Below are 25969 nucleotides of genomic sequence, written 5' to 3' on the forward strand. Positions count from 1 at the left end.
GGAGGTAGTAAATTTTATTCCATGGACAAGAAGAGGACTGGTTGACGGATGAGGGGCCGCTCGTGGCCGGCCTCCCGAGCCAGCTCGACAGAGGATCATGGAGCTATCAGACGCTACCTCTATCCAACCCTCACACCGCTCCCTCCGTCAAGCGCAACTATCTGCCCTCTCCTCCAACCAGTAGCAGCCCCGAGTGGTGCCATGAGACAGGCCCACCCATGACGAGCTGTCTCTCCTATAGACAGATCCTTCAAAAGGGGCTCGGCCGTGGCCAGAATTGAGTGTTTTGGTGCCAGCATGCCGGAATCGAGACCTCAGACCTCGCGATGACAACGGAGGCCAGAATCATCACTGTTGTGTGCTCCGGTTCTCCAATGTTGCGTCAACGCTTGGGTGGTCGGATGATGCCTAGGTTGTGGGTGGGTTGTTAAGGGTGGGACGATGGAATGGATGGCCTCATATGTGGGAGAATCTGTATTTTGTTCGTTCGGTCGTGTGCGTGCGGAGGAATAGAGAACCTCTAGAGTTCGTGAAGTGCATTGCAAAGGTAGTGGAAACAGGCACAGAAGAAAAGAAAACACGAAAGGGTTATGTGTGTTTTACATCCTCACAACAACCTAGTTGGTGTCCTTCTTGCCCCACTTCGTGTACGACGGTGTGATGGCGCTTCATCGTCACCGCCGTCGGATGCGCCGCTTGTAGCGCAAACCTCCATACCTGCCGCATGCCAACACCAACACAATGGGTACCCCCTTCCCTGAGGTCCCCTCTTCCCAGCCGAGGCACCAGTTTAACCATTGCAACCGCCAACCACCTATGCTTGGCCTTATCTAAAATAAAGTGAAGTGATACAATGGTGTATTTTTTCAATAAACTCTTAGCCATATATATTTACCAAACAAAATAGTGACTAACGGGTGGGTGCCAATGCTTAGAGAATCTATTTGATGGTTTGGACATACATAGAGAAAGGCTTAAGAGTTCAGTGTGTTAGGATATTTTACTTCACACTCTCAGAAACAAATAGATCCCCACAAGGCACTTCATAGCCGTGAGTGTCACTTGTATTTTCTGAAGGGAATTTAGAGCCAGTTATTGGTGTAGTACAAATGTAATCAATAAAGAATAAATACTTCAGTAAAAGGACATATAAGGTATGATGCGCGGTGTTGATCAAACCACATATCTCACCATGCATAATTATTTGTAGCTGCCGCAAGTAGAAGGTAATGAGCTACGTACCAGGTTGAAGCTGGGCAGCTACACATCCCAGGAAATAAAGCAATAGTAATCATATTTATTTAGCAGGTGCACACAAGAAACGCCTGGTTCGTCTTCTGCAGAATAACCTGGTCTGGTACCAAGCGGAAAAAATACTGCTGCTCCCTTATGTAAAAGACCAAACCAATTTGATTCTTGCCCTGATTTCATCCGCTACCAAACCCAAAGCAGACCTGTCGAGATTCCACGCACTACCAAAACCAATCAGTGCCGGACCAAGTTGAACTCCGATCTGGTTCAGAGCGTAGCTGCGGATCTCCTGTTCATGCGGTCCTCTATTTTTTCTCCTCGTCGACCCTCACTTTCCTGTCGTATTGCTTCGCATTCTGGCGAGTGGCGAGCAGCCTGGCCAAGGTTACTGAACTTCCGGCCGCGCTCATCTCCTGGGCAGGGGAACTCCGTGTGCCTCCCCCATTCCCTTCTCCTGTAGCACGTGCCGACGGGGTCGCTAGTTGATGTTGTTCTTCTGTACAGCATGAGGCTGGCGACGGAGATCTCCGGGTGTTCGGGCGGTCGGTGGCGGAGAAGGGTGCTGCTGCGGGCGGGGCTGAACCCTAGGGGGAGGCGCTCAGAGGAGGACGGCAGGGTCGGGACTCGATCGGGAGCGAAGTTTGGGGAGGCGTCGGGCAGGCGGCACGAAACGTTACGCACTTATCCGGTGGCATTGCCTGTAATTTGCATCTCAAATTAAGGGTAAGAAAAAACGGACGAAAAAGTTAGGGAGAAACCTTACTGCCTTTATTAGTAGGTAAAGATTTTTTCAGATTCGAAAATTGTAATTTATAAAAATTGTTCAAATTCAAAAATGTTCAAATTTGAAAACCGTTCAAATCTAAAAACCATTCAAATCTAAAAACCGTTCAAATCCGAAAACCGTTCAAATCTAAAAGCCGTTCAAATTTGAAAACCGTTCAAATTTAAAAACCGTTCGAACGTGAAAAATGTTCAAATTTTTTAAAATATTCATATTCGAAAATTTTCAAATTTTGAACAAAAAAAAATTTGTTAAAATTTAAAAATTGTTCGAATTTCGAAAAAAAATCTAAAAAAATGTTTCAAATTCGAAAAATGTTCAAATTTTGAAATATTTAAATTTGAGAAAAAACTAAATTTGAAAATTCCAGATTTTAAAAATCGGTTTTATAAAGAATCAGCTTTTAAAAAACGTAAAAGGAAAAATTGAACAGAAAAAACGAAATACCAAAAGAAAACTGGGAATGTTGGGCTGGCCCAACAACCCGTCTGGGGGGTGTGCGGCGCCTGGTCCGCGCCGACCAGGTCGGCGTACAGCACCCCCCCGCTTCTAGGGCCATGGGACGTGCGTGTCGTTTTTGTTTGTCTTAGTTATTTCAGCCCACGTCTGTCTGCCAGTGGACCTTAGAATGTTCTGGCCCGCTTGTCTGTCACTTTTATGTTTGAGATTCAGGTCTGCTGGACCAAGAGTACTCTGCGCGTGTACATGCCGCCTAAGTATTCCTTTCTGTGTGCCCCAAAATCAGAAGCTCCACTACCCTTGCGTCTTCCTCGAGCTCGACCTGCTGGTGTGCTCCGCCCACGCCGCCGTTCGAGCTCCGAGCCGCCGCCGCCGCCGTTCGAGCTCCGAGCCGCCGCCGCCGCCGTTCGAGCTCCGATCCGCCGCCGCCGTTCGAGCTCCTCGCCGAAGCTGCCGCCGCTGGCATGGAGGGATTTGGTTGAGGTGTGTTTGTTGGTATACTCCGCCCAGGATGCTCTTCTTCTTTTTTTGGCTCCTGATTTTTTTTTTCTTCTCCTTCCTAGGTTGCTGTCCATCATAGTTTGTTGGATCGCTGGTTCCTAAGTGATTCCTCAGGTATTGTGCTTAATTGCCTTCCTTTGTTCAGGTCTCTTCTATATGTTGACGCTGTCTCACGATTATCTTTCACTTGCTTTTAGATTGACCCGCTCCGTGCTCTGCTCCTTACAACCCGTTCCTTGGATTTCTTGCATTCTGTCTGCCAAGGTATAGGACCACGTCCTTTGCATTCTTTTCCGTCTATTTTGTTGATTGCTTGTGATATTGTTCGTCTGGCCAGTGCAGGTTATCTGTTTGTTGTTATGTGTGAGAGGTGGCAATCCTATTGTCACTGATCGTATTGTGGTGTATGCTGCTTTTCTGTTTGCGTGTGATGCTTAGATTCGCGCTAAATTTAAATGGACTCGTTGCCTGATGGGTCTTCTCGTTCCCGTACCGTAGCGCGCCGGCGTGCTCGAGTTTCGGCTCGCGTCGCTCTGTTTGATGGTTCGTGAATATTTAGTTTTACTTACCGTGCGATTATCCTAGGTTGCCCTTCTCTTTTGTCTTCTGTTGTGGTAGCTGCGTTTAATCCTCGATATAAGCGTGCTCCTGGAGAGGTCATGGATACTTCGCGGTTTGTAGGTGAGAAGTCATATGCCTCTGTTAGTATTTTGCCTCCTACGATCTGTTCGTTACGTTCTGACATTTCTGCCGATTCAGGACCTGGGTTTTTCCCTGTTGTCACACCTGAGTATGGTCGAATACGGCGTAAGCAACGACTTTACAGGATGAGGACGCATAGATGGGCAAACTCAGGTGTGCCCTAGGCCCCTAGCTGTTTCGATTTGTAGGTTCATGTGGCAGCTCTGTCCTCATGTTTTTGTGCTTTCATTCGAAGGTCGTTACCCTTTTCTAACAGCATCTGCTTCCAGGAGTCTTTTCAACGTTCAGTACATTTATTCTTGAAAGGTAGCTTTCTGATTTAGCGAGCAGGACTTGTTTGTAGTTTTACCATTTATTCTCTGGGAGCTGTAGGCTCATTCTGTCGATATACAGCTACTTATGCAGGTGTGTCTTACCATGGCGCCCCTGACTACCGTTGTCAGTTTTGTGGTGCCGTGTTCTGGTTTCCTGAGCGTTGCAAGGACGAGACCTCCGTAAGGAAGCGTCGTGTCTTGTACAGCCTGTGCTGCAAGGGTGGGAAGGTCCGGATTCCACCCTTCAAGGCGCCACCACCATTCCTCGCGGATCTCATTAGGTTTGATGGTGATTCACGCAGCAAACGTTTCTTACAAAAAATTCGGCAGTATAACTCAATGTTTGCGTTTACTTCCATGGGAGCTGACATCGATAGACATATAAATGATCGTGGTGGTCCACACGTCTTTAAGATGAGTGGCCAGTCGTATCACCGCATAGGTTCCTTGCTGCCAAACCGAGGTGCAGATCCCAAGTTTGTTGAGCTGTATATCCATGTATATCCATGACACTCAGAACGAGGCTGATAACCAAATTAAAGCTGTGATGCCTGAGGTTGATTCTAGCGAGGCTGACGCTGATGTTGATATAGTAAATGGGCTGCAAGGTATGCTAGATATTTGTAATCCACTTGTCAAGAAGTTTAGAGATGCTAGAGATCGACTTAGGGACCAGGGTGATGATCGTATTGGTATTAGAATTGTCGGTGCTGAAAAGGGTGATCCTGTGCAGTTCAATCTGCCCTCTGTTACTGAGCTTGCTGGTTTGGTTGTAAATGACTTTAGTGGTGAGAATTATCACCGTGATATTATAGTTGATAGCAAGGTTAAAGGTCTGCACCATGTGTCTAGCCTACACCCAGCTTTTATGTCTCTCCAGTACCCGTTGTTGTTTCCTCATGGTGATAGAGGCTTCCAGTTAGGAATCCCCCATAGAGATATAGAGCCCGGTTGCAGCGAAGGAAGGAGCACTATTAGTATGCAGGAATACTACTGCTACTGTTGTCACTATAGGCAAAATCAGTACAACCCCTTCATATGTTGTGGTAGATTATCCGCTCAGTCACAGGTTGATTCGTTTGCGTGCGTCGAGGAAGGCAGGCTGACTTATATAGCAAACCACCAGGATGACTTCAGATGTGAGCACTTTCAGGGAGTGGCTGATGCAGTTGGGAAGGGTAATCTCGATGGTAGCACGATAGGTAAAAAACGAATTCTTCCTGCAAGCTTCACTGGTGGTGACCGTTACCAGCAGCAGAATTTTCAGGATGCTGTTGCTATCTGTAGAGTGCATGGTTCCCCGCGCCTGTTTCCAACCTTCACGTGCTTTCCCAAGTGGCCTGAAATAAAAGAAGCTCTTCTTTTAGAGCCTGGACAGAAGTACACCGATAGGTCTGATATTATATGTAGGGTCTACAAAATGAAGCTTGATGAGCTTGTTGCAGATATCGCCGGTGGTCAAATATTTGGTCCTGTTTCTGCAAGTAGGTTTCTTGTGCACATTTTTCCTCTCATGCGCAGCATGTTTCCTCCAATTATAGTTTGCTTTCTTTGTGTGTAGTGCTTGTCAGTGTAGAGTTCCAGAAGCAAGGTCTGCCACATGCCCACATTCTTGTGTGGCTTAAGAACCCATGCACGGAGGGCGGTGTGACACAGCTTGCTGACAAGTTCATCTCTGCGGAAATGCCTGATCCGAAGGTAGATCCATTGGGATACTCACTTGTCGAAGAGTTTATGATGCATGGTCCATGTGGTCCAGCTAATAAGAATTGCCCTTGCATGAAAGATAATATGTGCTCCAAAATATTCCCTAAAGATTTCCAAAACGAAAACACAGTTGATGACAATGGTTTTGTCGTTTATAGGCAACGTGACACAGGTGTTGCTGTTAACAAAAATGGTGCACTTGATAACCGTCATGTTGTTCCTTATAACATGGCTTTGCTCAAGAAATATCAGGCTCATATCAAGGTAGAATGGTGCAATAGGACCGAATTAATAAAGTATCTATTCAAGTACGTGACCAAAGGAACTGATCGTGCAAAAGTTGTTTTCACAAAGTACAAAAAACGAACACATTGTGTCTCTATTGACACTGATACTGCTGAACAATCCGATGTCCATGGTAGGCGTAAGAAGAGGCGTTTACGTGGCGCTCTGGCTGCTGAATTTGAGAAAGATGAGATCCAGGATTTCCTTAATTGCCGCTATCTCTGTGATAAGGAATGCATATGGCGATTGTTTGGTTATGATGTCCATATGCATTTTCCAACCGTAGAACGCCTTGCATGCCATCTCCCTAGCATGAACACTGTCATATTCAAGTCCACCACCCATTTGCCCTCGCTCCTTTCCACCCCGCGTTTGCAGCGAACAACACTCACTTCTTGGTTTGTGGCTAACAAAAAGTTCCCTTCTGGTAGGTCTCTTACGTATTGCGAGTACCCCTCTAGCTTTACGTGGTCGAGTGAAAATAGAGAGTGGACCAAGAGAAAGTATGGCAACACAATAGGTCGAATATACTATATTCCTCCGAATACCGGTGAGTGCTTCTATCTGCGTATGCTTCTAATGTATGTGAAAGGAGCAGAGTCGTACGAGGACGTGAGAACATTTGAGGGTGTCGTGTATGCGACTTTTAAGGAGGCGTGTGCTGCAAGAGGTTTGGTGGGTGATGATGAGGAGTGGTTCAAGGCATTCGATGAAGCTGTTCGTTGGGGTATGGGTGGTCAGCTGCGAGCTCTGTTTGTGATGATGTTCATGTACTGTGGGATAGGAGATGAACTTGCTTTTTTTGAGAAATACTGGCGCCCTATGTCAGATGACATACTATATAATCTGCTAGGAGCTTGAACGATGAATCTTATACCCTCCCTGACAATAGCTTAAAGAGCATAGTCATGGAGGAGCTGCACATCCTCTTTGCTAGGAATGGTTCTTCTCCTTCTACCTATAATCTACCCCTGTTGTGCATGATAGCTCAACTGGGTTTTCGAATAGGTTGATTGACGATGAGATGTCTTATGATGTTAGCGATCTTCTTGCCCAGGCTCCTGTGCTGTATGCGAAGCTAAATCCTGGCCAACGCCTTGCTTTTGACTCCATAGTGAGTGGAATCTGGCACTCCTGCCTTCTATTTTGTGTCTGGTTATGGCGGTACAGGCAAAACCTTTTTATGGACTTCGCTTGTTACTCGTCTGAGGTCTGAGCGTAAGGTTGACCTTGCTGTTGCATCATCTGGTGTTGCATCCCTGCTTTTACCTGGTGGTAGGACAGCTCATTCGTGTTTTAAAATCCCTATTGACATAACCGAGACCAGCATATGTGATATTAATCGGGGTACAATGCTTGCTAGCCTGGTTCAGTCTGCCCATCTTATCATTTGGGATGAGGCTCTTATGACTCACCGTTGCTGTTTCGAAGCTTTAGATCGCTCTTTGCTTGATGTCCTTTCTGAAGAAGATGCTTCCCTTGGTTCTGTGCCTTTTGGTGGTAAGGTTGTTGTGCTAGGTGGTGATTTGAGGCAGATTTTACCTGTGGTGGAAGGAGGCATGAGTGTTGGGGGGATGACCTTCGGTATGCCAAAGGCATGCCAAACCGGATGGTTTGAGCCATCAAGATACCGGTTTATTGTTTATCCTGGAGCGCGAAGTTAAGCGTTTGGCTAAGTAAATCTATGCCGGTATCCCAAGAAGGGTATACCGAAATAAGCTGAGAAGACACCGGGTTACCGGTAAGAGGTGCACTGTAGCACGTCGGCAGGACTGGTCAAAGATTCTCTCCAGAGCTAGAGGACAAGGATGAACTAAGCAAAGTAGCTTTAAACGTAGCCCTGGCGCCAAAGAGGAAGGTGACGCCAAAAGCAACCGGAGGACGTCAGCCTCCCTGATTAAAGAAGATACCGGCGTCACCTATGATTAAAATAACTTTGTAAAGTAGTTTGTTTGTTCAAAGATGCCATTATGGTTTCTAGGGTTTCTTCCCTTGTAAGCCACCCTCTCCCCTATATAAGGAGAAGGGGCACACCCCATCGCGGGTACGATCTAAGTGTTGTGCTGTAGCCAGAAACTTGTAACCTCACAGGATCAATGAATAGAAAGATCTAGAGCAGAGTTCTTCCTTGTGTCTTTCTTCTTCTACCTCTGGCTTAGGCCTGGTTTTTGAGGAAAGCATCCGGAAGTTCATCCAATCTAATCAAAAGCCCTCCCCCGAATCCTCTAGCGCCCATTCGGCCCCAACTTAAGCCATCCTATGGCATCTGTCTGTTCACCACGACGACAGTTGGCGTCCACCGTGGGGCAAGAAGCGACGCTTGCTGGAGTTCACATTCGGGCGGGCCTCCTTGACGTCGCCGGCGAGCGGACGATGTCTGCGCTTGTGCAGCGCATCTACGCCATGGACTTCATCAACGACAACGCGGGCTGTTTTGCCAACGGCGGCATCTTCCCCAAGAACGGCCGCGTCATCGAGTTCGGCGGCCACCGTGTCAACTTCGGCACTGTCCCTGTGCGCCAACGCCTTCCGCCGGTGCTGGTGGCGCCGGATCCGCCAAGGTGGCTATGTGCTGGCTGCGCCGCCGGCAGCGTGGAGGTAATGATGGCTGGCGCAGTTGGTGCTGGCAAGGAAGCTGTGGATGAAGGTGCTGGGCGTACGACATCGACCCGTCCGGCCAAGCCACCGCTGGAGCGCGAGGCAGGCGCTGCGGGAACATCTTCCGCACCACCGGAGACACCACTTCAAGCGGCGATGAACGTGCTGGCGACGCCCATCGCGCAGAACATCGACCCAGCAGCGGCTCAGGCGGAGCTGGAGGCAACGCGCAAGACGCTGCTTTCCGGAGGCGCGGGCATCATCCGGGCGCAGCGCGAGCTGAACCTAACCCTACGTGAGTATAACGCTGCCCATGGCTTTGCTTCAGTTAGCGCTCAGGCTGCTAGGATGCCGGAAAACCGGCTTAAGGCTCGCAATCTAGATCAGGATTTGCGTAAGGAAGTTCTTGCCGGCAAGAGTACCTCTGCATCATTGAGCATCGTAGAGAAACCTAAGTATAGCAGTTCGGATAAAACCATAAAAGCTGCTAAGGCTGCAGTAGAGCTGTGTGAGTCGCTTTCTGGAGAGGCTTTGGCAAAACAGCAAGAGCGTGTTAGAGAGTTGCTAGAAACCATTGAGCAGCAGAATGTTGAGCAGCTTGCTAAGCTGAACAAGGCTGCGGCTTCAAAATCCGCGCGTTCAACAAAGAATGCCGGAAGTAAGTCCCATGGGCAGGCATCGTCCCCCTATCCGGACAGAAGAAAAGAAAAAGAAATGAATGTGCAGCAGATGACTGTGTATGATCCGGTCCTTGCCGGAAAACAACAAGCCGGGCAACATGATGCCGGTAGAAAAAGCCAAGGGGTAGATCGAGGCTACGCCAGAAGAGGTTATGCTGGAAACAATCATGCCGGTAGACACGAAACCGGGCAAAATTATCGAGCTGCAAGGGCAGCGTATGAAGAGGAGGAAATGCTTCCCCCAAGATACCGGCAGGCAAGGGCCGCGGTACCGGAACATTACGATGAAGCTGATTCGACAACTGAAAGACTCACGGCATACCGGAACCCATTGGGGGAACGCGTGGGAGAAAGACACCTGCCAGAACGGGATGCGAGACACCGTCTGGATAGAGTGTATCTATCTGAAATGATCGAGGCAGAAGGTCCTCCGGGCCCAGAATGTTTTGGTCCAAGGATCATGAAAGAGGAACCATCAGTTCGCAACTTCCAGCTGCCCGTGACACAAAAACGTATGATGGCACCACTAAGCCGGAAGACTGGCTCGCGGATTACGTAACCGTGGTGTACGTCGCTGGTGGCGGAGGAACCGTAACTGGAGGAGGAAACCGGCGCTGGGCCGTGAGAATTGTACCATCATTCCTGGTGGGACCGGCACGAATCTGGCTGAACAACTTGCCGGCAGGAAGCATAAACGGTTGGTTGGACTTTGAGGAAGCTTTTGTGAGTAACTTCAGCAGCATATACCGGAGGCCCAACAGGCCGCAGCAGCTCGCCTTGTACGTGCAGCGCCCAAATGAAACAGACCGGGATTACCTGACCCGGTGGAACTCCACAAGAAACTCCTGCGAAGGGGTGATAGAGGCGCAGGCCATTGCTTGGTTTTGCAATAGATGCCGTAGAGGTTCACCGTTGTGGCAGAAGCTGCAGCGGAACATGCCAGTAACTCTGGCGGAAATGATACGTGTGGCAGATAGCTACGCATTGGGAGACCCAATGCAATTGGCAGTGCAAGCTGATCCGGCGCAAACGAGCCAACCGCGCCAAGATCAATACCGGGACAACCGGCACAACAAGAGAAGGGAAGATTTTCCGGATCGAAGGTATGGTCCACAGCAAGTAGCTGCGGTGCAGGATAACTCCGGCCCCAGCGGGAGCCAAAGGCAAAAAATCGGATCGCAGCCGTGGGCGGGTCCTAAAAAACAATGGGTTGAAAAGAAGAAGCGGAGAGAGAAAAAAGATTGGTAAGAACATATAAGATACACCATGGAAGCAACAATGGAGCAGCCGTGCCGATTTCACACTCCGAATCCGACGAGGCAGGCAAACCATTTGACAAAAGATTGTTCTTGGATCAAACACTTGATGCTGAGAGGTGCGGCGAAAGATGCGCAAGCACAAGGATGTTCCACAATACTACCACCCTCGCATGATATGTTACATCAACAACCATTACCACCACCACCACCGCTTACGGGAGCAAACGCTCTACCGGTACAGCCTCAGCCGAACCGGCAGCAGCATCAGCAAGTTCATCAGGTGGGAGAAGGCAATGGCCAACTACCTCCACCGGCACCTTTGGGCCGGAACGTTTACCAGGATCCGGACGTGTGCTGAGTTGTGTTCGTCATTGAGCCAACCGACAGGCAAAGCCTGCGTCGCCGTTCCATGGAAGTGAACGCTGTGATGCCGGCAGTACCAAAATATATGTTGTGGTCAGATCAAGAAATCTCTTGGTCGTTCAAGGATCACCCCAAGATAATGCCTAATCCGGGTGGTTATGCTCTTGTGGTAGACCCAATCATGCATGGGCCAACGACTCGAGTCAAGTTCAGCAAAGTGCTGATAGACAATGGAAGCAGCATAAACATCATGTACCGGCACACCATGCATACGCTGGGCATAACAGAAAACATGCTACAGCCAACTCGCACAACATTTCACGGAATCGTTCCGGGCTTGTCCTGCGCGCCAGTGGGAAAGGTCCGGGTGGATGTATCGTTTGGAGGGCGTGACAATTGCCGGGTTGAAAACATTGAATTCGAGGTAGTGGACCTAGATAGTCCTTACCATGCATTGCTGGGGAGACCGGCATTGGCAGCTTTCATGGCCTCAACTCATACGGCCTATCTCAAGATGAAGATGCCGGCACCTCGTGGACCCTTGACTGTAGTGGGAAACTACAAGATTTCGCTGGAAACTGCTTCCGACGGATCAAATCTGGCAGAATCGTTGGTGATTGCAGAAGAAAAAAGAAGGATGCAGACTGCGGTTGCGCTGGCTCAGTCCTCACAGTTGAGCTTAGCGGCAATGAGTGGCAATTTGGGCACGCCGGCCTTCAAGCCAACTAAGGAAACAAAAGACATCGTGCTGGACCCGGCTTACCCTGAGCGTACCGTTCGTATCCGTGCCAGCCTTAGTGAGGCATAGGAAAGCGCGCTCGTCAACTTCCTTCGTGAGAATCGGAATATCTTTGCCTGGTCTACTGATGACTTGGTAGGTGTTCCGAGGGAGTTGGCTGAGCACTCTCTAAAAGTCCGGAAGGATGCGAAGCCGGTGCGACAACCTTTACGCCGGTTTGCTGAGGATAGGAGGAAAATCATTGGAGAAGAAGTGACAAAGTTGTTGGTTGCTGGTTTCATCGTGGAGGTACTGCATACCGAATGGCTAGCCAATCCGGTGCTGGTCGAGAAGAAGAAAGAGGAGAACCTTGAGGCAAAGGCTCCAAAGGTGTGGCGCATGTGCATCGACTACACCAACCTGAACAAAGCGTGCCCAAAAGATCCTTTCCCCTTACTCCGGATCGATCAAGTGATTGATTCCACTGCTGGGTGTGAGTTGCTGTCTTTCCTGGATGCTTATTCCGGTTTCCACCAGATTCCCTTGAAAAAGGAAGATCAAATAAAAATTGCGTTCATTACCCCGCATGGGGCTTATTGCTATGTCACTATGCCTTTCGGTTTGCGCAACGCTGGTGCAACGTATCAGCGCTATATGCAAAAGTGCTTGTTTGATCAAATCGGAAAAAAACGTGCAAGTCTATGTGGACGATGTCGGGGTAAAAACTAAGGTAAAAGAAACCTTGATCGACGATCTCCGGCAAACATTTGATAACTTAAGAAGATTTCTGATGAAACTCAATCCGGCAAAATGCACCTTCGGTGTTCCCGCCGGCAAACTGCTTGGCTTTCTCGTATCAAGCCGGGGCATTGAGGTTAATCCGGTAAAAATCCGAGCAATCGAAAGAATGACTATACCGCGAGATCTCAAGGACGTGCAAAAGTTTACCGGAAGCTTGGCATGGCTAAGCCGGTTCATAAGCAGTTTGGGAGAGAAGGCTCTGCCACTCTACGCTCTGATGAAAAAATCCGATACGTTCGTCTGGACCCCTCAGGCAGACGAAGCATTTAAAGAGCTAAAAGCAATGCTAGCCACCGCACCAGTACTGGCTTCGCCTTTGGAAAGGGAACCCATGTTGTTGTACATAGCAGCAACCAACCGGGTTGTAAGTGTTGTAGTGGTAGTGAAAAGAGAAGAGGAAGGAAAAACCGTGCAGAGGCCGGTATACTACCTGAGCGAGGTGCGCTCCCTCTCAAAACAAAACTACCCGCACTTCTGGAAAATGACTTATGGCGTGTTCATGGCCGCCACAAAGCTTAAGCACTACTTTGAGGAACACCCCATGAAGGTGGTGAGTGAGGCACCCATTTCCGATATCATGTGCAATAAAGATGCTAGCGGTAGGATTGCAAAGTGGGCAATCCAGATATCACCATACGTACCAGTATATGAAAGAAGAGATGCCATAAAATCGCAAGCTTTGGCTGATTTCCTGGTTGATTGGGTGGAAATGCAATACAAGCCGCCAGATCAAAAAATAGAATACTGGAAGATGCACTTTGACGGATCCAAAATCAAAGAGGGTCTAGGTGCCGGTGTGGTACTTACCTCACCTAAGGGAGATCACCTCCGGTATGTTTTGCAAGTGCATTTCAGGGCATCCAACAAAGTCGCTGAATACGAGGCTTTGATTCATGGACTTAAGGTCGCAAAAGAAATCGGTGCACACCGGATCATTTGCTACGGAGATTCAGATCTTGTGGTGCAACAATGTTCCGGAGATTGGGACGCAAAAGATGCCAACATGGCCTCATACCGGTTTCACGTGCAAAAGATTGCCGCCTTCTTTGAAGGCTGTGAGTTTCACCATGTGCCACGAGCGGAAAATGAAGCCGCGGATGCTTTGTCCAAGCTGGGCTCATCTAGGCAAGAAATTCCTCCCGGAATAGCCTTGGCACACTTAAGAGTACCATCGATCAAACCGAGTCCGGAATCGGAGTCCATTTTCGTACCGGAATCACATGTTGTACCAATGGATATCGATGAAGGAAACCCGGGGACTGTTCCGGCAAACTCGGGGACTGTTCCGGTAAACTCGGGGACTGCTGCGTCCATACCGGAGGAAGCAATGCTGGTGGATAACATGGAGATAGACGTACCGGTGTTTCTGGTTCGAGAGGCACCATCTTGGGTTAAACCTATTAAGGAATTCCTGATCAACGGCACCTTGCCGGTTGACGAAAGTGAGTCCAGAAGAATCCAGAGAAGGTCCAAAGCATACACCATCATCAATGGCGAGGTGTACAAGAGAAGTGTTACCGGTGTCCTTCAAAGATGTGTGGAACCGGAAGAGGGAAAAGAAATGCTTGTGGAGATTCACCAAGGGGAATGTGGGCACCACGCTTCGTCAAGGGCGTTGGTGGCAAAAGTATTCCGGCATGGGTTCTATTGGCCCACTGCTTTGGAAAATGCTGAAGATCTGGTACGGAAATGCAATGGGTGCCAGAGGTACGCCAAGCAAAATCATACCCCGGCATCCGGTTTAAAAACTATACCGCTAACTTGGCCATTTGCTGTTTGGTGCCTTGACATGGTTGGCCCATTCAAAACTGCAAGGGGAAGCATGACCCACATTTTGGTTATGGTGGACAAATTCACCAAATGACTAGAAGTAAAACCTATTGCAAAATGTGATGGGCACACAGCGGTGAAATTCTTAAAGGATGTCATCCTGCGGTACGGATACCCACATAGTATCATAACTGACAATGGCTCAAACTTTGCCCAAGGTGAGTTCAAGCGATTCTGTGAGGATAACAATATCCGGTTGGATTTGTGCTCAGTGGCACACCCGCAAGGTAACGGCCAAGTGGAAAGAACAAATGCGCTGGTGCTTTCCGGTATAAAACCAAGGCTCATTGAACCACTCGAAAAGACACCGGGATGTTGGCTTGATGAGCTGCCATCAGTGCCGTGGAGCATAAGAACGACTCCAAACCGGTCTACCGGATACACTCCATTCTTTATGGTTTACGGAGCAGAAGCGGTCATACCAACCGACATTCTCCATGACTCACCAAGGGTGCAGCTCTATACCGAACAAGAGGTAAAAGAGGCCCGAGAAAACGATGTGGACTTGCTAGAAGAAGCAAGAGAATTGGCGTTGGCAAGAACAACCATTTACCAGCAAAACCTCAGACGCTATCATAGCCGGAAGGTTAACCCGAGGGTATTCCGGGAAGGAGATCTGGTGTTGCGCCTAGTGCAGCGCACTAAAGGCCGGCATAAGCTTTCACCCCCATGGGAGGGACCTTTCATTGTGAGAAAAGCTCTCCACAATGATGGCTATTACCTGATCGATGCACATGAATGGAAAGAAGGAAAGGCGGACAGATCCGGAGATGAGACCAAGCGTCCGTGGAACATAGCTCTGTTGCGTCCTTTCTACTCATGAAGTTGTGGTGTAAGAAGTTCCTTTTTGTACCTTATTTTCTATGAATAAAAGATGTCGGAGCCTCGAATGAATCTCGGGGACTACTCCTGAAATTGCATGCAATATGTTTATTTTTTCAGTTTACCGGTTGGTTGTTGAACATTTTTTCTTTCCGGTTTAGTAGCGTGCTAAACCTACCGGAGTCTTCGACTCTGCTGTTGTCCGCAACCCGGCTTCATGGCAAGAAAGATAAACCGGTAGGAATTAAGCACGTGAACTACGAAAAGAGAAAGTGGGAACGAACAATCCGGAAAAATTTAACTAACCCCGGCTAAACCGGTTTTTTGTGAAAATTTCGAGTTGTTTCTAAGTTCAAGAAAGTGCTTGCTTGGCAAAAGAACTTTGTGCCTCATACGCCAAAACACCCAAAAGAGGTAGGCAGAGCCAAAGCAAAAGAGCCAAGTGTGTATCGGATTGGATGCGGAAACGATTCCGGAATCTTCGCAGTACAAGATCAAAGCAAACAATAAGAAAAATGCTAAGTCAACAGACAAACATAGGTTAATAAGCTACCAGTATAACATACCGGCAGATAATATGGTAACACAGCCAAAAGAGCGGCTAAGTATTATCTTACATCATAAACCCCGGCATACCGGGGTAGAATTTAACAAGCATTGTCTTAAGTCAATAGGACGCAACAAACGCAGGGTAAGCGCATTTAGGCAACAGGAGCTTCAGGGGGAGCATCACCGGCTTCTGGAGCTTCAGGAGGCGCGTCAGCAGCTTCCGGAAGAGCATCACCTTCTCCGGCATCCTCATCGTCCTCCTCTTCTTCATCATCACTAAGATGGTCCTTGACGTCAGGAGGAGGAGGGATGAAGGTGCGGACCGGCGCATACTCCGCTATCCGGTAGGCGCGGTCCTTCCGCTTAGCGGTGAGGACAGGATCCGTGTCGGTGGGAGCATCTCCGCGCAAGGTGTGGAAGGCCTCCAGATCTAAGTCTTCATACCAGGAACAGGCGATGCGTAGCACCGCATCTGCTCCGGCACGAGCCGCTGAGCACTGCCACTCGCGGATCCTCCGGCCGGCACCTTTCAGGTGTTCGGGGGTAAGCGTCAGGTCAGCCGATATCTCCTCCCCAGGCCATAGCACCTTGAAGAGCTGGATCGCCACGTCGGGCAGATCGGCGAGATGCCGGTCCACCGCGCGCATGTGCTGGACCCGGGCAGAAAGCGCGACCAGGTGGTCATAAGGATCCCAGGGCGCATCCGGGTTCCTGAACTCTTGCTGAACCCGTTGCTCTGTCACCTTCTTCTGCGCGTGCACCTGCGAGTCCAGAAAGAGCCCTGCATGACAAAGAAAAAAGATAAGGACATGCTACCGGAAGATATAAGCTTATAAGCAGAAACCGGAAAAGAAAGAAGAAAAACTTACTAAGGGCGAGCGCGTCGGTTTGCATGACCAGATGGTCGTACTCCTTTTGCTCTGCCTCTAGGAGGGCGGCCTGATCTTCGGCCGCTTTCCGTGCCTTGCCTCCCTCCTCCAGCTCTGCCCGCAGCACCGCGGTGGAGTTAGTAAACTCCTCCAGGACCTCATTCAGCTTGGCCTCAGCTGCAGCTTTGGCATCCTTCATCTCCTTATCGTGCCGAAGACCGAATTGGATGAGTTGGTCCTTCAGCCCCCTGGAAACGAGCTCCTGGGCGTCCAGAGCCTTGCGATGCTCCCGGATAAGCTGCTCTTTTTCACCTAGAGTCCGGAAAGGAAATCTTAACAAAACTATAATTTGTAAAACGCAGAAAGGCGAGTCAATCAGAAAAGGAGCGGTACCTTGAAGGGTGCTGAGCTGGGCCTTGAGGGCCTCGATGGAGGCTTCCGGGATAGTTGTTGTGCAAAAAATTTATAAGTAACGAAAAGGGAAAACCAACCGGTGAAAAGAAGCCGGAGATAAAAGAGCTCACCTTGGCAGTGGCTGTGGGCCTCGGCAAGGTCCCGGTGCTCCCACAGAAGCTCCTCAAAGAGGTGCTTTCGGGCGTCCGCCGTGCTCTGTTCAAATAAAAATGACTATAAGAAGAAGCTGGTTTCTTTATGTTCTTAACTAAGTTCCGCGCTCAGAGCTATGCTCTTAACCCGAAACTTGGGGACTGGGAAGATATAAATAATCCGGAAAGAATGAAACCGGCATAAGTTGAAAAATTGCAAAGGGTTTGGTGTAACTTACCACCACGTTGTTGGTGGCATCGTTCCACGCATTGTCAAGCTCCTTGACCGCGCGCCGCAGCCGCATGAAGTGCTGCTCAGTACACCGGGGGCCAGCGGGGTCAATCGCCGGAAGCCGGTCTTTCCCCCGGCCGTGTGTAGCCGCGGACACATCCGCTCGATTCCACTTTTCAGCGTATTCGAGCAAATGCCCCAGCTTGTTGCCTCCGCGCGTCAGCTCCGTGATTTGGCCCAGCTGACCAGAAGCCGCTTCTCCGGCCACGACAGCGGCGCGGCCGGCGTGCAGCACCAAGTGCTGCGAGCCAGAGGTAGGAGTGCCGGAAGCCGTGGCCTTCGCCTTGAAAGGTTCGTCGGGAGCGGTGCTATGGCGGCGACCGGCGGCGATGAGATCGCAAGGGGCGAGGAACTCAGAGCGCTGGAAAGTGGGCGAGTGCGGGGAAGAAGACGAAGTGGAACCGCACTCCCTTTATGTAGAAGAAGGAAGTTGTGGGCTGGCAACCGCTGGGCCGCGGCGGTTCAGTTCGTGGGCCGCCACGTGGCGCGAGGATACACGCGCGGAAAATAAAATGCCACAGGGAGGCCGCACAGATTCGGAACGGCAGCCGGGATCCGGTGTGGCGCCATAAATGCTGGCGCAGAAGCCGAAGGGAAGTGACCCACTCGGCGTGTCGATACAAAGGCGCATGTCTCGATGTGCACCGTACCCGAGAAATTCTCGACTTCACCGATGAGAAGTTTAATGTCATAGATACCGGAAGGGCAGATACCGGAAATACTTTACAAAGAGAGGAAGATGTGAGTCCGGCAAAGATGCCGGGAGATCTAAACTGAACACCGGAAAGATTAAACCGGTACCTTAAGATATGGGAATCTGGCATGGTCCGTCGGATAAAATCCACCGGACTATACCAGCTTCGGGGACTAATGTTGGGGGATGACCCCCGGTATGCCAAAGGCATGCCAAACCGGATGGTTTGAGCCATCAAGATACCGGTTTATTGTTTATCCCGGAGCGCGAAGTTAAGCGTTTGGCTAAGTAAATCTATGCCGGTATCCCCAAGAAGGGTATACCGGAATAAGCTGAGAAGACACCGGGTTACCGGTAAGAGGTGCACTGTAGCACGTCGGCAGGACTGGTCAAAGATTCTCTCCAGAGCTAGAGGACAAGGATGAGCTAAGCAAAGTAGCTTTAAACGAAGCCCTGGCGCCAAAGAGGAAGGTGACGCCAAAAGCAACCGGAGGACGTCAGCCTCCCTGATTAAAGAAGATACCGGCGTCACCTATGATTAAAGTAACTTTGTAAAGTAGTTTGTCTGTTCAAAGATGCCATTAGGGTTTCTAGGGTTTCTTCCCTTGTAAGCCACCCTCTCCCCTATATAAGGAGAGGGGGCACACCCCATCGCGGGTACGATCTAAGTGTTGTGCTGTAGCCAGAAACTTGTAACCTCACAAGATCAATGAATAGAAAGATCTAGAACAGAGTTCTTCCTTGTGTCTTTCTTCTTCTACCTCTGGCTTAGGCCTGGTTCTTGAGGAAAGCATCCGGAAGTTCATCCAATCTAATCAAAAACCCTCCCCCGAATCCTCTAGCGTCCATTCGGCCCCAACTTAAGCCATCCTATGGCATCTGTCCGTTCACCACGACGACAATGAGGTCTCAGACTGGTAACGCGGCTGTAACCAGTTCTTTTCTGTGGTCTTTTGCAAACGTTCTGGAATTAAAGGAAAACATGCGTCTAAAAGCACCCTCACTCGATGCGGCAGCGCAGGCTGAGCTGACTGAATTTAGTGATTGGATACTTGCAGTGGGTAATGGCACTGCTCCCGTGTCTCGCAGATTAGATGAAAGTGAAGCCAGTTGGATAGAATTGCCATTAGATGTACTGATCATGTCTGGTGCTAATAAAATCCAGGCTATTATTGATGCTGTTTGTACTGATTTCACTTCCATGTATAGAGACACTTCTTACTTATGTGGCCGTGCTATACTGTCCCCCACCAATGACGTGTGCAATGAAATTAATGATGTCATGATTTCCATGTTTCCTGGTGAGCAGAGGGAGTATCTTAGTTGTGACTCTGTATCGAACGTTTCTGAAAAGTTTAACGATATAGACGCGATCTATCAGGTTGACCTGCTGAACAGTATAAAAATTAACAATTTTCCTGAGCATAAGCTGGTTGTCAAAGTTGGTGTGCCAATCATGTTGCTCCGTAATTTAAATCCGACAGCTGGTCTGTGCAATGGCACAAGGATGATAATAATGGAGTTAGGCGATAGGTTGATTGAGGCATGTATTATAACCGGTTCTAATGTTGGTGAGACTGTCTACATTCCTAGGATTATGCTATCTCACAGGCACAAAAAATGGGCATACACGTTGGAGAGGCGTCAGTTTCCCATACGTGTCTGCTATGCCATGACCATAAATAAGAGCCAAGGCCAGAGCCTTTCAGCGGTTGGCCTCTACCTCAGGAACCCAGTGTTTTCTCATGGCCAACTGTATGTGGCTCTCTCACGTGTAACTTCCAAGAGCGGCCTGAAAGTTCTAATTGAAGATGAATCACAAAACTACTCACGATGGACGAGGAATATTGTCTACCGTGAGGTTTTTAGTGCGTTAGAGTGATCTATGCAATATATGGTTGTACATATGTGTCTATGTGATATATCTTATTGGGGATTGTTTCATGTTTGTGATTAGCTGTGTTCCTGTCTGTATCATTATTGTCATATATGATGTTGTGTGTATTCTGTTGTATATACTACTTTCTCTCCTTACGCTTATCTGTTTGGTCCTACTGTTTGGGTATGATTCCACTCTGTACAGTATTAGTTTCCATGTTCTCTTGAGTTCCAGCATTGTTAGCTTTAACGTGCCATGCTATTGTTACAGATGGGTTTCGATTCACTCTCTGACATTTCTCCGGCTAGCAAGCACTGGTGCGTGAATGTCCGAGTTGCTCGCATGTGGGACTACTATGGGACACGTGATGGTCAGCCACCAATTCACGTTGATCTTGTGCTGATAGATGATAAGGTATGATTATCCTATTTTGTTGCTGTTAGCTTTTCAAAGCAGGCTCATTCAGTAGTTCTTCCATTAGAGGACCGACCTAAGATTATTTGCTCAGCTCTGGTAGTTAGTTCCAATTTTACATCATCTGTTAGAAATTGGTATGTGTAACGGTAAGGGATTCTGCTTCTTCATGTACCTGTGCTGCACACTAGAATCTTTTGGGGCACGTAATATTTTTGTTCAGATCATCATGTTCTCTGTTCTTAGTTTATTTTGTTTCTTCTCATTTTAAATCAGGTTAGTGCACTGACTAATCTACTTGGTGTTTACAGGGTAATGCCATGTATGCAGAAATAGCTGGTACCGAGGCAAAGAAGTTCAAAGACCTGATTCACGAACAAGGAGTCTACTCTCTTAAAAAATTCTTTGTGGCTACAAGCAAATCCTCATACAAGCCATTTCCTACTAAATACATGATGAAGTTTGCACCTTGGACAACTGTAAGTGAGATGCAGTAAGTGAGATGCAGGGTGTGCCTGACACATTCCCTATGCATGTCTATAACCTGGTTCCTTTTTGTGACCTCCCGTCGCGTGTTGGAGCTCAGGATTGCTTCACGGGTATGTGTATTCTGCTTAGAATACACCCATGTACATGTGCTCGATGATGTGATTCTTGGATGCAATCTGATGCATTTTATTTTGCCTGTAGATGTATTGGGGCAGATTGTGGGTGTTTCTAAGCTGGGTCATGTTCACATGTCAACTAACACAACTGCCACTCCTAAGCGGGTTATTACTCTCAGAGATGACAGGTAAGATTCTTATGCTCTGCTGCCGTACACATCTATATTTAGCAATCTTGTTTACAATCACTTTGAAAAAAATGCAGGAACGCAGAGGTGAAGCTTGTCCTCTGGGGACAGAGGGCTATTGAGTTCGATGCGGAGCTTATGTTTGACAACGGCCAGAATACCCCTGTTGTTGGAGTCTTTGTGGGTGTGCTTATGAAATCTTACAACAGTGAGTTGTTCTTCTGGCTGTCAGTTTTTGCTTTATGTTAATGCTTTGTATGTCAGCCCATTTGGCCATATGCCTTGTAGATGATGAGACGCTGAGTGGTGGATCTGCATGTAGATGGTACTTGAACGAAGACATTCCTGAGATTGACTCTTACTTTGAAAGGTGGTGCAAAGTATCTGCCTATCTTTCATAGTCAGTGTGTTTGTTGGTTACTTTAGCCTACCGATGTGCTCTCTGTGTTTTTTAGCTTAACCAACCGGTGTGCTTATGAGCTGATCCTGTATGCTCTATCCAGGCTAGGTGATGACTTCGCTAAAGTTCAGTGGATTTCTACCGGTACTGAAAAATTTGCTGTGCCGCGCAATAGAGGTGATCTTCCACACAAGACAGTTGCTGAGCTTAGGGAATTGGATCCATGGGAAACAGAGGTATACGGGTATACCTTCCCTTCAGTAGATCACTTGTTTGCTTCTTTTTTTTGTAAAATCCACCCAAAATAATTTACTTGGATGACCAAAAAATTGACTGTCGCTTAACTGCGTCCATTCGCTGATGTGCAGGCTACAGACTTCCTCTGTACTGTGACAATTTCAAGCGTGGCACCTGAACATGCATGGTGGTTCCATTCATGCTCCAAGTGTCACCGATCAGCCACCTCTTATGGATCAGAATACAAATGCAACGGAGGCTGTGTTTCGACAAAAGCTTATCCAAAGTGTGCCTCTTTTTTTTCTCATTTCTTCAAGCTCCGTATATTTATGAAGCAAGCCTCTTACGACTCATGTTTATTCATAAGCTGCATCATGCTTGTCTTGTTATAGGTACCGTCTATGCCTTGTTGGGACCGATGGCACCGGTACTGCCGAGTTTGTGTTCTTCAACAGTGTTGCTCAGCAGCTGGTTGGAAAAACAGTGATGTCTCTCTTAAGATCCCCCGGCCTTCCTCATGAGATTGCTGCCGTTGTTTGTCAGAAATATACTCTTGCTGTGTCGGTGACCCAGAAAAGTCTACAGCAGAGGAACATATCGTTCCAAGTCAATGCAATTGAAACTTTCTTTGGAAGGCAGAACTCTGTGCCACATGACACCCGCATCCCTGCTATAAACTCTATGCCACAGTCCACCCGCTTTCCTACTATACTTCCCTTGCCTACGACAGACACATCTTCACTCGATCAAATTCTTGGTGAGCCAGTTGCCGGTGACTCATCTGTGGCTATTCCTGACCTCCCTATCCCCAATGAAGATGTCCCAAAGAAACCAGGTCCAGTTCGCATGGTATGCTCTCTTATGTGTTTATTTCATTTCATGGTTACCAATGCTTCCTTCTACCCTCACTAACATGTGTATTGCCTTTGTCGCAGCCACTTCGTAACCTTAAAAGAAAGCAGCCTGAAGATCATAGCCCTAGTACTCTCAAGAATCCTCTTGCTAATAATGCTGCAAACACCTCTGTCACAGCTGTTGCGGACCTCACAGCTGAAGTGTAAGTCATTTAACCCCTAAATGAGTTGTTATCTTGTGTTGTTCCTCACCTTCTCATCCAGTTGATGCATGTTAAACTTATTTTTTCCTTCAAAACCTAGATCCTTTGTCTCGTTTGTTAGTGTTCCTTCATCGGCTTTACTTCCTCTTGATTTGCTCTGCAGCAACACTGCCGCTGAGACGGAAGGTTCCTCTTTAACTGCCAAGGTGATGTTTTCTATCCTTAGCAATGGCTGCCAATGATTCTAGTTACGTGTCATATTACTATTTATGAATTTTCTCCCACGTATACTGCTTCCGGTTATAGCTAATTCATATTTGCTGCTCTCGTTCGCCTCTGGGCATGTGATGATGAACATTTCGAAACCTATGATTATTGCTATCATATGCGACATTTTTTCCTTTTGTTGTGTTCTTTTAGTTCATAAAAACAAAAAAAAGTATCTTATTGTGCAGCAGCTACTGAAAGAGGGATATGAAATGAGGTGTGATTAACAATATTTTGTTTAGGTTAGTCAGTCACACCAGTTAAATTCATCAGAATCTATTGGCTGAGGTGTGTCTTGTTTCACCAGGATACTGAGTCAGGCCTTGAAGATGCAAACAACAATGCGGCAAAGAAAAGGTGCTTCTTACTGCTTGTACTTTTATTTTCCTTGAGGTCAAATGTCCATGTACTCCTGTCTTACTTTCCAGTGTGTTTCTTCTTCTTTGGCAGTAAGGTGCTGACAAATGTGGCTGATCCTCCCTCTGCAACTCCTAGTGTTCGAATTAAGAAGTCGCCGCTAAAGAAGGGAAAGTAGTGCCATGTTGTCATTCCCTATCAAGGTGATTGCTTCATCATCTATGACCTGGTTCTTTACTTCAGGCCTCTCCTTTAATTGGCGCGTCCTGAATTGTTTGTTCTATTCTTTGATAGGCTGCATGCTCATTTTGGATCCATGTTGGTGTTGCTGCACGCTCGTCCATGTTATTACGCTTTACTTTGCTTGTAAATTATGTGCCTAGGTGGACATAATGGTGATATGTAATATATGCTCCAAACACCACCTTTAGTATTATACAGGTCTGCATGACCTGATATCCTATTAAACTAGACAAGAACAAGCCCACTCTATGGTATTGTATTTAGGTTTACTGCAGAAACTGCTATGTTGATGGTGTTGTATTTCGTTTTAGACAATTCTATGCTACCTTATCTACCGGTTTAATGCGTACATGTTTTTAAGTATCTACATTATTGTTAATGTTATCTCCACTGTGATCGATACTCTGGTTATTTGGTATGATGGAGCTACGTGTTATATTGCTTCCAATTGGTCTGCTCACTACAGGAAAATCAGGCGCTGCCGTGCGGCCTATCATTGCCGTTAGGCACCGCACGGCAAAGACTTCTTTGCCGTGCGCCGCAAGAGGAACGCACGGCAAACACTACGCGCACGGCAACGTTACAGCGCGGCGCACGGCAAAGGTACAGTGCACGGCAAACTCACCAGTGTCGCACGGCAACGTCACCTTGCACGCCAAAGTCCACCAAACGCCGCACGGCAAAGAAGCCAGGACGGCAAAGCCAATAAACGCCGCACGGCAAAGAAAATACGCTCGGCAAAGGGCTGGGACGTTGCCGTGGGCCTCCCTTTGCCGTGCGGCCAGACAATGTGCACGGCAAAGCCGCCTTTGCCGTGCGACTCCTTCTTTGTCGTGCGCCATACTTCATTTTATTTGTTTTTCTTTCTATTTTATTTCATCTAATACTTATATTTTTTTTATTACTTTTACTTTTTTATGAATATTTATTAGTGTTAATTAAGACAATGTGCAATACAAAATTACTCTCCATGTTCATCCCCCACATATATCAGGGTTTCGGAGCAATTAATACGCGATTCGGAAAATCTGCTAAGTGTTATCGCCCAAATGTGAGGAAGGTCACACCGGGGAGCTACTTTTGCACCATTACACCTTGCACCACACTTTGACACATAGCATAGGCCCACATGCAAGATTTAGTGGGATTCCGGTGTTCCGGCGGTCGTTCTCCCCCCTCCCCCCAAAACAGCAGAACGAGTGCCCCGGCGGGTCTACCCCCTAGATTTCTCCGCGCGAGGGTGCACCAATGTACTTTTTCATTCTTTTAGGTTTGTTTAGGACATATACACATGGAGAACCAAGATTGGGACCCTTTGGCACATACACCCGCAGCTCGAGCCATTATCACACGATCGAGGGTGTGCCTGATCTACTGGTTAGGGTTCGGTGTAGGGTTAGGGCTAGGGTCTAGGGTTTAGGGGAGCCACTTTTGCACCATCACACCTTGCACCACTCTTTGACACATAGCATAGGCCCACATGCAAGATTTGGTGGGGTTCCGGTGCTCCGGCGGTCGTTCTCCCCCTCCTCCCCCCAAAACAGCGGAACGTGTGCCCCGGCGGGTCTACCCCCTAAATTTCTCCGCGCGAGGGTGCACCAATGTACATTTTCATTCTTTTAGGTTTGTTTAGGACATATACACATGGAGAACCAAGATTGGGACCCTTTGGCACAAACACCCGTAGCTCGAGCCATTATCACACGATCGAGGGTGTGCCTGATCTACTGGTTAGGGTTCGGCGTAGGGTTTGGGCTAGGGTCTAGGGTTTAGGGGAGCTACTTTTGCACAATTACACCTTGCATCACACTTTGACACATAGCATAGGCCCACATGCAAGATTTGGTGGGGTTCCGGTGTTCCGGTGGTCGTTCTCCCCCTCCTCCCCCCAAAACAGCGGAACGTGTGCCCCGGCGGGTCTACCCCCCTAGATTTCTCCGCGCGAGGGTGCACCAATGTAATTTTTCATTCTTTTAGGTTTGTTTAGGACATATACATAAGGAGAACCAAGATTTGGACCCTTTGGCACATACACCCGCAGCTCGATCCATTATCACACGATCGAGGGTGTGCCTGATCTACTGGTTAGGGTTAGGTGTAGGGTTAGGGCTAGGGTAGGGTTAGGGGAGCCACTTTTGCACCATTACACCTTGCACCACACGTTGACACATAGAATAGGCCCACATGCAAGATTTGGTGGGGTTCCGGTGCTCCGGCGGTCGTTCTACCCCTCCTCCCCCTAAAATAGCGGAACGTGTGCCCCGGCGGGTCTACCCCCTAGATTTCTCCGCGCGAGGGT

The 25969-nt window shown here is 48.2% G+C and overlaps 1 protein-coding gene and 1 pseudogene across 1 annotated transcript; both read left to right on the forward strand.

Annotated features, from left to right (window-relative positions):
• The first annotated feature begins 2911 nt into the window (after positions 1 to 2911).
• Positions 2912 to 24088, forward strand: LOC127326876 (replication protein A 70 kDa DNA-binding subunit B-like; annotated as a pseudogene).
• Positions 18925 to 19905, forward strand: LOC139830318 (uncharacterized). The gene has a single exon (XM_071818327.1). It carries the CDS (start codon positions 18925 to 18927, stop codon positions 19903 to 19905), a length of 981 nt encoding a protein of 326 aa, XP_071674428.1.
• Positions 24089 to 25969: the final 1881 nt, after the last annotated feature.

The sequence above is a fragment of the Lolium perenne genome, chromosome 4 (assembly GCF_019359855.2).
Source record: "Lolium perenne isolate Kyuss_39 chromosome 4, Kyuss_2.0, whole genome shotgun sequence".
Taxonomy (NCBI): domain Eukaryota; kingdom Viridiplantae; phylum Streptophyta; class Magnoliopsida; order Poales; family Poaceae; genus Lolium; species Lolium perenne.